Genomic DNA, 12061 nt, shown 5'->3' on the forward strand with positions numbered 1-12061 from the left:
AACACCCATAATGTAAAAAGTATGCACGACACGTATAGAGCAACAATACATCAACATGACTTCAACATTATCTAGATGGCCTAAATGCAAATACAGAATTAAGCATCAACTACATGTGCTGCTGTAGTAATTACACCAGGAGGGATGAGCCTGCACCATTCTCATACATGCAGTAATTAAATTCAAAAGAGCCTACTCTGCTTTGCAGCTAGCCCCCATGGGGTCCTCCCCTGCTGGTCCATGGACCTCTCCTGGCACCACAGAGCTCAGGGATTTGAAAGCACAGCATTGACTTATTTTAGGGATGATACATTTTCAGGTAAGTTCCAAGAAAACTGCTTTTTCTTTTTTTTTTAAAAAAACATACCAACCTCTTGAGCTTGTTCACTTTTAATGACTGTAGGAGCTGATACTTACCCTATTAAGACAAGGCAGTGCATATGTTTTAATACAACTTGCTTCAAGTCCTCCAAATATCGCGATACTTCGTTGCTGGAGCCGTTGAAGACAAGCGATAATTGATCAAACTTTTAAGCTAGTATCCGTTTTTTAATGAAATGAGCCAGTTTCCACACGAAAACTGCGGTTATCCGTAATTTTGCTATCAAAACTAGTGTTTACACGAGAACATAGCTAATTAACTACAATATAATGTTAATTAAGTGACTGGCAGTTAGTTTTGGAGCAGCCAGTGGCCTCACTTGGACGGACGTTTAGCGGTACGTTATATTAAAAAAATGGCGTCGTTACTGTTTTTTTAAAAAAAGCTAGCAGTTAAGAGAAAGAAAATTAGCGTACTTAAAGTGGCTATTTAGCGTATTACTTGTTATGTATACTGCCGCCAAAGTTGGCGTTTGGAAAGACGTGCACTGTCTCTTTAAGGTCTCTCGGCCAGTCTGTTTCGTATTGATCAATCCACCATTTTCCAACACACAGCGGCGGCAGTGCTAACACAGCTCCGGCAGCGGCACACAGAGAAGAGAGCTACCCCTCTACCTGGAGAGGAAGCCAGGGACCGGGGGCAGTCATGGCAGCGAACATGTACCGGGTTGGAGGTAAGGTGGCGGGGATAACATTTTAGAAGCTTCCCGTGAATTTTTATGGCGGACTCGCCACGATTCACGGCGGGTCTTTTATGTATTTACAGAGCGTGGTCCGTCTTTCCTTCCCTTCTTTTATTTCCCTAAAGCTAAAGAGCCTTGTGCTTCACAGATGATGATGATGGTGACTGTGTGAAGAGGAGGATGGTGATGAAGAGTAGTGGTTCTCGTACAAAAAAAAACTGCTCCCGGGTTTTCTACGCTTTTCTTTTGGTGTTTTTTTCTTCTTCTTCTTGTTACTTAGCACGAACCCAAACAAGTACTTAAGTGTAAGGATGCACCTAAAGTAACATGCATTGTGTTTATGTGTATTTAGGGGTGTCGCGGCGGACATATTCTAAAAAGTTTTGGCGTGCCATTCAACTATTGTCCCGACTGCTCGCACATAACAATAAGTAACATTATAAGTACTTGAACTGACCTGCACAAACGGCTTAAGACTCAGCAAGGAGGGCATGCTTTTACAGTGCAGAGAAAGGAGCTGGGACAACAAAAAAAAAGAAAAGTTGAAGGCAACATCAACTAAAACGAGAAAACTGTAACAAAAATCTCATAGCATGCTCGAAAAGGTGCATTTTACATGTTTATTACAAGAGTATCTTTCCTCTTTTAATTTTTTTTTCATACAGGCATCCCCAGTTAATACCTAATTAAGATTCCTGATTTCCCCTCCCACTTATTTTCTGCTTGTGTTGCCCTGATTCACATCCTGTAAGCACTGAGTAAAAATAGTCACATAAAAGTTACTGGAGCTGTAGCGTACTTTAGGTATGGTTGTAGTTACCTTTTCTCATTTCCCTTGATCACTAGATATAAGCAAGGATGTGGATGGTTAGATGTTTGGTGTCTTCAAGCAGAAGTAACTTTGAATTGGCAAAATGTGTCATCACGTAAAGGTGTGCTATGACTGTAGCGCTCCACTTCCTTTACCCTTTGGAAACTGGCCTGTCTGCTTTTCCATTAAGCAGAATTTTTACAGGCAAGTTTTTGTTTTTTGAGACGATTGTGATGTGCTGTTATTCTTGTTGTGGTTGAGTACACTAATTGCATTCTTCTATTGGCAAGTCTAAAGAAGAGGGGGTGGAACGCAAGTGTGATTAATTATCTTTTTAAGATTTATTTACATGTGATGAGTGACAGTTGTCTAGTGAAACGCGAATGTGGTGACTGTCCTTGACTTGGTGCCTGCATCAAAAATAGCCTGTAGTGAACGTCATAGCCCTCTGATTTAGTCAAATGAAACAAGGCCTACCTGAGTGAGAACAGGATTATGTCCAGAGCAGGGCAGAAAGTTAACACTTTACCAGCCAAATGTTGCTTGATTTACTATGTCTCTTTACTCTGTCAACCTCTTACACTAAGATGCCAACCAGTTAGGCGTGTATGTCTGGTCCTTCGCACACTAATTTGGAGTAAAGATTAATTTATTTTCCTATCTGTCTACCTTGAAGTTTTAAGAAAGTGTATTTTGGCCCACTTGCTATAGTACTAGAACAAATGAAATTTAATTAATCAGAATGGATTAACGATTGAACTGCACTAATACCGTAAAATTGTTCCATCCGATCTATACAAAAAATCTTTTTTGCCATTTGTAGGAAAAACATAAACATTACAAATTATCCTAATTGGCCTATTTGACCTAAATGAATGTGAAACCACAAAGCATAAAAATCACATTACTAAATAAACATACTATTAAATGGTTGTTCCACAGTCACAGTTATAATTTAAATTAAAAACAATTGCAATTTAGGCCAAAAAAAGGCTTAATAATTGACTGAAGCTTCTCCTGAGGCCAATTCAACCCAAAGCCAGAACAAAGCAGAGCCCTTGAAAAGATGGCTGCTACTTTGCAAGACAATGCAGGATCATCTTGGAAAAGCAATGACTTCCCTTGGATGAACAGTGGACAAAAGCTGGCTCCGTAGGCCTTGATGTCTTTGTTTTTACCGTGCAGGCCACAAGCCACTCTTCCGCCGCCTGCAGTTCTTCTTCCTAGTGATTTCCCCCTTATGCAGTGAATGTTGCTGTTGCTCAAAAAGTATGGCTTATACCATAAGTTTTGTCATCCTAATGGTGAGAGCGGAAGAGAACTTGTCTGGAGTTTTTGTGAACTGGCCAGAGAAGTTTAAAACAGTTGCCAAGACTTGCTGCAGATTTATTTCTCAGGTGAAAATGACTCTGAGGAGACAATCTTGATTTGAATGCTTTAAAGGACAGATTCACAATTTTTGAAATCTGTCTCAAAACAGAGCTCAGGTGTCCATATGAAGATTTAAATGGGTTTTAGTTGCTGCAATCATTTCTTATGATCATACTGGCCACTGAAAGATTCCTTAATAATCCTCTTCCCATGTAAAATGTATTCCTCAGTATGTCTCAATCTAATATAAGACCGTAGCAGTCCTAGTTGGTTCTCAGATCAATCTAAGCCTGGTGTTAAAGCAGAAGACAGGATTTTACATCTATGGAAGTATGACTGCAAGGTAAATAGTAATATGGCATTCATAGTACAATAAGCCATCGGTTTGTGCTTGTGTGATTAGCCAATGCAGTGCTTAGCTGCAGGATGTTGTGTTGTGACAGTAGTCGTCTTGCATAGCTAGACCTATCTCCTTGGAAGTGTGTCAGCGCTGAGAACGGTCTGGCAGCACCTCGTCGTCATTTTTGCAACAGTGGAAAAACGGCTTGGCTTGTTTGCATTTCTTTAAACCAATCACAATTGTCTTGGGTGATGCTAAACCCAAGGATGCAGTGGTGGCAGCTCTGCAAAATGGAGACAACGCAAATGGTTTTGGTGGAACGTTTGCATACAGAGAGGTGAGCATTTTCAGTAAACACGATTAAACAAATTCTCTGAAAGAACCAAGCACACGGGTCTTGTTGCACGATCCAAGTCTTCTTCAAAACTTGCTATTTTCAACTTGTAGGGTGATGCTTTGTGGTGGTTGTTGTTGTTGTTTCCTTTTGTGAAGGGGATTTTGAAAATGGTTGCATGCAGATAGCTAAAGCAAAGGAGAAAGATGCGTGAAATGCGTGGCTGAAATGACAGGATTATACCCAAAGTCTACATCTGATGAGTTGGACCTTGAACGGACCTTTACCAAGGTACTTTTTTGTGGGACAACAGCACTTTTCTTTCTTTATAAACTGGCTCCCTCAGTGCTGTGTCACTGAACTGTGTTTTCTTGTGTGTTTTCTGAAATTACAGAAGACTACTAAAGTTGATCTGAATGTGACCTTAGCTTGACAAATCAAATAATATATTCCAAAGTTCCTGACTTTGTAGGTGCAAAATTCCATCTTGATTTTTTCATACACAGTATTTATTTTTTCTTTGCATGCACAGTAGCACAAAAGAGTACTCGCTTAATGTGAGATCAAAACTGCTGAAGGCTGATTGGAATTTCTGATTAACTTTTTTGTGTATTTCTTCGCAAAATAAGGACTGTGAGTATTTGTCGTCTATCACTTCCATTGAAGTGCACTTCGAGGATGGGTACATGACAATTATTTGAAGACAAATGTAAAAAAAAATTTGTGAAGCTATCCTTTAAATAAATACTGGACTAATTACTGAGAATGTTGGAGGGTGACAACTCTTGTACAGAATGTGCTAAATGTGTTGTAGTGTTTACTAACTTAAAAGTGACAAACTTGGGTGTCAGTTCCCACATTTCTTTTGGCTGGCGAGGATTTTTCCCATGCTGCCAGCTATGATTCAGAACGTGCTTAAAGGTGTTGCACTGTTTACTAATCTACAAACTGACTAACTTGCAAACTTTGACAGTGCCCACACTTTGTTTGGCTGATGGCTGGTCTTAATTTCCCACGCTGGCAGTTGTCTCTCTGGCAGGTCTGGTGGGTGTACTCACAGAGTGAAGATCTGAGGCTTCTTTGCTGCCATCCTGCCAAGTTCAGGACTGCCAGTTGCATGACAGCTTTTACATCCATTCAGCAAAGTGTCTCCATCATCGCATTTCTTAAGAGGCCAAACAGCACATACATCCATCACAATAAACAGTGCGAAGAACTTGTGCTTCTTGGTAGGACTGCACATACTTGGAATTTAAGATCTAGTGGTCTAAACCGCTCCAAAGTAGTTGTTTGAGAAAAGAGTTTTTTGTAAAAGCTGCACAGGTTTGCACACAAGCTGCAGTTGTTGCTGCAGCATGTGTGTGTGCAAGACAGATGCGTGATGGGAGTTGCTTCTTATTATCATAATATCTAATCCCTCTCAGGTTAAACTCCATGAGTAACATTTATGAGAAATTAGTATTTTTATATTGTGGTCTTTAATCTAACAAAGGTCAAAAGGGAGATAGAGCTTATGAGTTTTTTTCCTGTCAATACATGTTTTGTTTTTTTTCTCTCCTTCAGCCAGGAACCACGTGAGATATCTGTAGGCCAGGTAGGCAGATATGCTCAGGGCTCACTCTATGCATATGTATTCAGCAGTGTCTCTGTTGATCATGCCTTTAGAGTAAACGTGAGTGATATAAAAGTGTAAAAACAAGGTGTGAATTTGATTTCAGAATATTAAATTACCTGCTATTACCATAGAAACCTCCATCCATACTATGACAGCATGAGCCATAATCTCTTCCATGGTTGCTGCTCACGACAACAGACACACCTCTCAGTGTGAGTGTGTGAGTAAGCATTGGATGGGGTGTGGGCTGTGGAGGGGGTATGTGTGCATGGACAAGCGTGGGCAGATGTTCATGCTCTTCGATTCCTGCTTCACTGTCTCCTTTCCTAGCTCTAGCCCAGCCCTTTTCATTACGGTGGTAGCATACGGCACTGTATGTAGGCACTGTATTCTCTGGTGATTCATGTGATTTCTGAATCTCAAATGAACTGCATCCCTTTGTCAAATAGGAATTTTTCAAACCATACCTATTCTTGTTGATTACTTACTGAGTAGGTCTGACAGTGCTAGGGTTGCTACCAGTCTCACTGGGTGCCTATCCATTAGGCTTTTCTGCTGGCGTATTTTATATTGCGTAGCAGCAAGGATGGAGACAACTGCTTAATTGGCCTGCCAGTGGCAGGGACTGTTGTGTTAATTCTCTATCAGGTGACCACCAAATGTTGGCAGACTGTGCGACAGATGCTGTAACAGAGCTGATTCACAAGGACAGGATATACAAGTGGGGCTCCAGGTATTGTTTAAACTATCGATTAATCTGTTGATGACCTTTTTGATTAATCGTTTGGTCTAAAGAAGATCAGACAATAGCGAAAAATGCCCGTCGCGTTTTCAAGATGACGCCTGGAGAAGCTGCAATCAGAGGTTTTTAGCACTGATTGTCACAGTATTCAGCGATGAATTATCTTTTGTTGGTCTAGTCAATTAATCCAAATAGCTAATTATCACAGCTCTAATGCACTACATAAGATATAGCACATTAATGCACTACATAAGATATAGCACATTAATGCACAGGTTCATAAACTTTTTGGCTGGTGACACTGCCTACTCAAAACAGTCCATCACAGGTTGTGTCTGTCTATAAGCTGTGAACTGCTTAACAACCAAAAAGTGATTCTCCTTCTGAAAATACTTCATGTTAATAGCTTTTTAAATTCACACAGATAAAACTCTTCAACATTTCACAAATAAACATTTTAATAAAGTGTGGGGGGAAAAAAAGAAAAAAAACATGATGGTGTGTATCATGGGACTATTAGGTTGTGAACAGCTGCACTTAGGTGTAATAGAAAAATGTAAATATCAGGTATTACAGCATAATGAACATGTTAAGCCACCATTGTGTCAGACAGTGTGTCATTCAGACCAGACTTGAAATTCATCTTTAGACAGACTTGCAAGAGACAACACAATACATTTTGTAAGCCGAGCCGTGCACAGATGTGTGTTTTACTAGCCTCAGCTTTCATTTGTACTTCAGTTATTTTGTCTTTTTAAGAATCTTCACATGCTCAATATAAGTACTGTGTAAACAGCAGTGTTTTGGTTTTCGAGAACACTCTTTGTATTGTTGATTTTATTATGGTCTGTTAGCTACTCCAATTATCCTCATCAACACACACACATTTTGAGAGACTAAGTTAGGGGTACATCGACTCTGATGTGATGGGGTTAGAGTGTATACCATGTCAGCAACTTCACTGTATATGGTTGGTGTGATCCTGTATGATCCTCGTCCTCGTCTTCGATGTTAATTTATTTACCTTTTTCACTCCCATTTTCAGATTTTGCCCCTGTTTTAATTGTCTTACCAACTCATGCACCCACTTGCATCTCTTTCTGGCTGACTACTTACCAGTTATCTCATGTTTTCCCTCTCTCATCATTGCGTCTCTCTGCCTGTCTGTCTCTCTCTGGCCTGGTTTGAATCAGCCCAGCAGACTCTCTCTTTTGGGGCTCAGTAACATGCCTTGATTGGCTCACACAAAATTTGACTGCACTGTGACATCACGGCCGCCGGAGCCTGCCGATTGGCTGACGCTAAGAGTGGGGGATGGAGAGTGGGGTGGTTATACGCGGGTTGAGGCGGCGGGAGGGCTGATGGGAAATGGAGAGACTGAGTGACGCTGCTCAGTGCCTACAGGCCCTCTCTCTCTGTTGCTCTCATTTTGAGTTCCTCTCCAGCTTGCTCTCTACCAGGCTTCAGCTCCTCACATGGTGGAAACTCCAACACTCAAACAGCCCACTCTTGACAGTCGCTTAACCGTTTTCTTCCCATATTCATTTTTTTTCTTGCTGGAGGCGGCAGGAGGGGACACGGGTTGAACTTAAAAGTGATTCCATTCTTGGTAACTAAAGTTCCCGAGCCAGGAAAAAGGAAGGCAGCGAGCTGTGCCCAATGTCCCACCTTCTCTAAATGTAGTGGGAGACGTGCTGTCACCGACCAAAGCAAAAGTCTTAGTGTGTGGCGGCGATTCACACCCAACACCACATCAAAACTGAGTGTTCGACATGTGGTTCTGCTTCATTTTGAAATGGTCATGACGCATTTTGGCTCGCGATTAATAGGTCCCTCAGAGCTGTTGAATATTTGAAGGCCACAGCTAAACGTCAACATTTTTTTCCCGCCGTTTGTCATGAGACCCATCCCTGTTTTTGAGCATGAAACAACTTTTTGATCAGGGTTCTTTTTGAACCCTGACAGTTTTGTTTTACCTTTTGTGTGCCCGGGGAATTCGTCTCTATTTTAGCAGTCAGGATTAAACCTTTAGGCGTGTATCCAGATACAGGATGCATACTCGTATCAGTGCTGAAATAATGAGTTGGTGGGTAAATTAACTGATTTGTTGATCGATTGAGGAACATCAGTTATTTTGTTAACCAATTATTAATATGCTTGTTTTTTGTTTTTTTTTAAATTGTATTTGTATTTGTATTTTTTCTGAGTTCCATTGTATGTTGTATTGCTTTTATTGTAAGGCGACCTTGAGTGCCGTGAAAGGCGCCTTATTAAATAAAATGTATTATTATTATTATTAATTATTAACAGTTCATCAAACCAAACGTGTTGGTTCCAGATTGTCAGAGGATTTGCTTCTCTCTCTGTGCCATACCTTTTTGCAAACTGAAAATTTCTCACATTTGAACCACAACGTGATGAACTTGAAGACGTCATGTTGCGCTCTGGGACTTTTGAAAACATTTTTTTGCTATTTTCTGACACCATCTTTAGGTTTTCTTCAAAAAGAAATTGACAAATTACTTGATAATAACAACAATTGTTTCCCTTAATTCCTGCAGATGTGTGTACAGTACAGTTCATTCGTTTGCTAATTATTCTATTGATTGATTTAGTCTATACAGCCTCTGAAAACAGTATTGGTTGTCCATCACAATATCCTACAACACAAGGTGATGCCCTCAAATATATTGTGTTGTCAGACCAACGATTCAATATCCAAAAATGATAAATATATCCAATCAAATATAAGGAACTCCTAACTCCCGATCAAGCTACATCAAGCAACTGTCTGATCAACTTGTCATTGTAGCTGTACAGTGCAGCATTTTTCTCCAATAGCAGGTAAGACTTATAGTTTAAACCTGCATCTGAGGATTACTTTCATTATAATTTAATCTACTGTTTTTTCTTTGACTATTAATTTCCCTGTTTGATCAATAAATAAATAAATCAATCAATCCTTCATAATTTCACAAGGTGACTTTTAGTCAAAGTCCAAGTTGATGTCTTCAAATTGCTTCTTCTGCCAGACCAACACAGAGATTTAATTGGCTCTGGTTAAACAGCCAATTGTCACATTTCAGATGCTGGAACCATCAAATGTTTGGCATTTTACTGTGAAATATGACAAATGATTAATAATTCATCAAAACAGTTCCAGATGAATCGAATCAGTTACTTCATTGTGGTAGCGCTCAACAAGTTTGTTGCTCAAGGCCGCCTCGACCGTGCTCAATAAAAGGATGGAGTCTTGATCACTTTCCCACAGTTTCACAGCCAGTCTGGTGATCACAACTAGTCTGAAGCCAGTTTTTTTAGACCCCTGACCTCCAGGCTGCTGCCTCGCCTGTGTGTCTGAAAACGAGCAAGTCAGATATCTTGTCTTCATTTTCTGTCTCAGCGCTGCTCAATTTCAACTTGGTCTATTTGATATTCAGCAGCGGGACGAAGTTGTCACAGTGGCAGTGGAGTCTAGTAACAAGCTGTTACAGGGTGAAGAGAAGACAGGCATGATGTGACGATCTCTCCCCATCTCGTAGCGATGTTCGGCAGTGAATGACTGTCTGTGGATGCCAGAAGAAGCTGTCATAGAAATTACACTATACATGTCTTCTGAACTACTCCTGCTGCTTTGATTAACCCACAAGAGGAAGTGTTAAACTCTTATAGCTTTACACAAATGATCATTCAGTGGCTCAATGCGTACGGCACATTTTAGGATTTATTTAGTTGAATTTCTACTTTACCTAACCACCGTCAGCTGTACACTCAGAGATGTCTTACATTTTGATGCTTTTGGAAATCATCAGAGATTGGGTGTGAACCTCTTTTGTTCAGTTTATGTATGTGTGGGTGGAGAGAGGAATACCAATTGGGATAGTGGAGCGAAAGGTTTTCCAGTGGAGAAGTCAAGGTGTGCCCCTTACACAGATGCAGTGGCTGCTTTGCATTGTAGTCTGTTGAAGATCAGCGTGGGCAGAGAGATTGGTATATCTGCCTTTTCTGTCTCTGAGATACTCAATTTCTCATTGTTTCAGTGTTAAAATGTTGAGGTCAGCAGACATAATGTTTGCTATTTATAGATCAGGTATGAAAACAATTCTGCTATCAAACTCTTTTGGATTTTATCAATACATTGTTGACTTTATAAATAGTTAAAAATGGCCATTACAATTTTTTACAGAGCATGAGATTACGTCCTGAGATTGCTTGTTTTCCCTGACCAACAGGTCAATGCCAGGAATGTAGTCAGGAGCACCAAGTTCAAGTCACAGACAAGTCCAAGTCCAAGAACTGAGTCTAAGCTGGTTTGAGAAGCAAGTTAAGGCCACAAAAATACCATTCAGTTATCTTCATGCTGTAGTCCCACTGCTGTTTCAACTCAGAATCACTTGGTATGTTCCGCTGGTAACGGGCAGCAACTTAAATTTGCCTAAATGTTTTGTATCTTAAAATGATAAAAGGAGCATGGGTTACTGGCATGTCTCCGTTTGGCCCACTATAATACATACATAGATAAAACACAGCCATACCACTTACACGTTTGCCCCATTACGTAGGGGTGTGCCAAGAATAGAAACACATGTAGGTATGTAACGTGTATAATCCATGCCAATGTGAGAAGAGTTATTCTGCAAGTCCAGTCCTTGCAGTTGGCCTTGACCCCTTCGATCCAGAGTAGTAAGTAGTTACAAATATGACATATCCTCATCAATGCAACCTCTCAGAATTCACTGTTGGTTTGAGCACCTTCATTTTTTTCTGCAGAACTTTCAAGAGTTGCCATATCCAGTAATAAAATCAGCCACTCCTGTTTAGATGTGTGTGTGCTAATTTCAATGTACCGTCTTTTTTTTTTTACTCAAAATTGTTATTATAACTGAGAAAAACATAAAGTACTGTAGTGTTGCCAGATAAAAATTTCTTAGCAATTGTTTGGCTGAAAAAATACAGAAAAGGCCAGAAAAGTAATCTGGACTGAATTGAGGTCAAAAACTACAATAGGAAGGCTGCTGACAAGTCTGAGGTATCTGAAAAAATGTATTGAGACTAGAACTAGCAAGACCAACAGACTAATATAATCAACAACTGATTTATTAGTTTCAGTTTGTTTTAAAAAATTAGGTCCAACATCTCTGGGTCTCTTTTATATGATCAAAAAAAGCATATATGTTTGGGTTTTTCACCGTCGGTACGGCAAAACGAGGCATTTGAATATGTCATTTTTGACTCTAGGAAATGGTAATTGTCATTTTTCTACTGTTTTGTAGCACTTTACATTCAAAAGAGAAGAGAAAAAGATGATAGGATGTATCCTGATTCTTCTGGAGGGGAAATTGAAGTTGACACAGCAGCCCAAGGACAACATTTCCATAAATACTTATGTATATAGTAAAAGAAATAAAATAGATGTGTGTATGTACATGTGGTACAAGTCTGCTTGTATGTATGTATTGTATATGTGTGTAAGAACATGCAACTGCCGTGTCCAAAACCTAAATATATTCAGTTTACTATAATGTGAAATTGATTAATTGGTTAATAATAAATGTTTTTAGCACTGTATTCTGATTGCAGCAAGTTACAGCTATGATTAAAAAAGAGAAACACAATGCATTGCAGATAGTTGCTTTACCAGTGTTGAAGTGTTTGTAGGTGGATTCTTCCTTTAACTTTGGCAGTAGTAGTCATGCAGGATAGATGTGGAAGTCAGTGCAGATCCTGGGTGTGCTTGCACGATGGGTGCATGCCTAAACCAGTTAGTGTTGGACACAGGAGGAG

At 39.9% G+C, this 12061-nt stretch overlaps 1 protein-coding gene across 2 annotated transcripts in view; it reads left to right on the plus strand.

Annotated features, from left to right (window-relative positions):
• The first annotated feature begins 955 nt into the window (after positions 1-955).
• mta1 (metastasis associated 1) overlaps positions 956-12061 on the plus strand; it is a 50236-nt gene continuing 39130 nt past the window's right edge. For both annotated transcript variants that reach the window (XM_008277300.1, XM_008277301.1), the window contains exon 1: positions 956-1055. In XM_008277300.1, the coding sequence (XP_008275522.1) occupies positions 1028-1055 (28 nt within the window). In that variant the 5' untranslated portion in view covers positions 956-1027. The remainder of the gene's footprint in view (positions 1056-12061) is intronic.

The sequence above is a fragment of the Stegastes partitus genome, unplaced genomic scaffold (genome assembly GCF_000690725.1).
Source record: "Stegastes partitus isolate 25-593 unplaced genomic scaffold, Stegastes_partitus-1.0.2 Scaffold94, whole genome shotgun sequence".
NCBI lineage: Eukaryota > Metazoa > Chordata > Actinopteri > Pomacentridae > Stegastes > Stegastes partitus.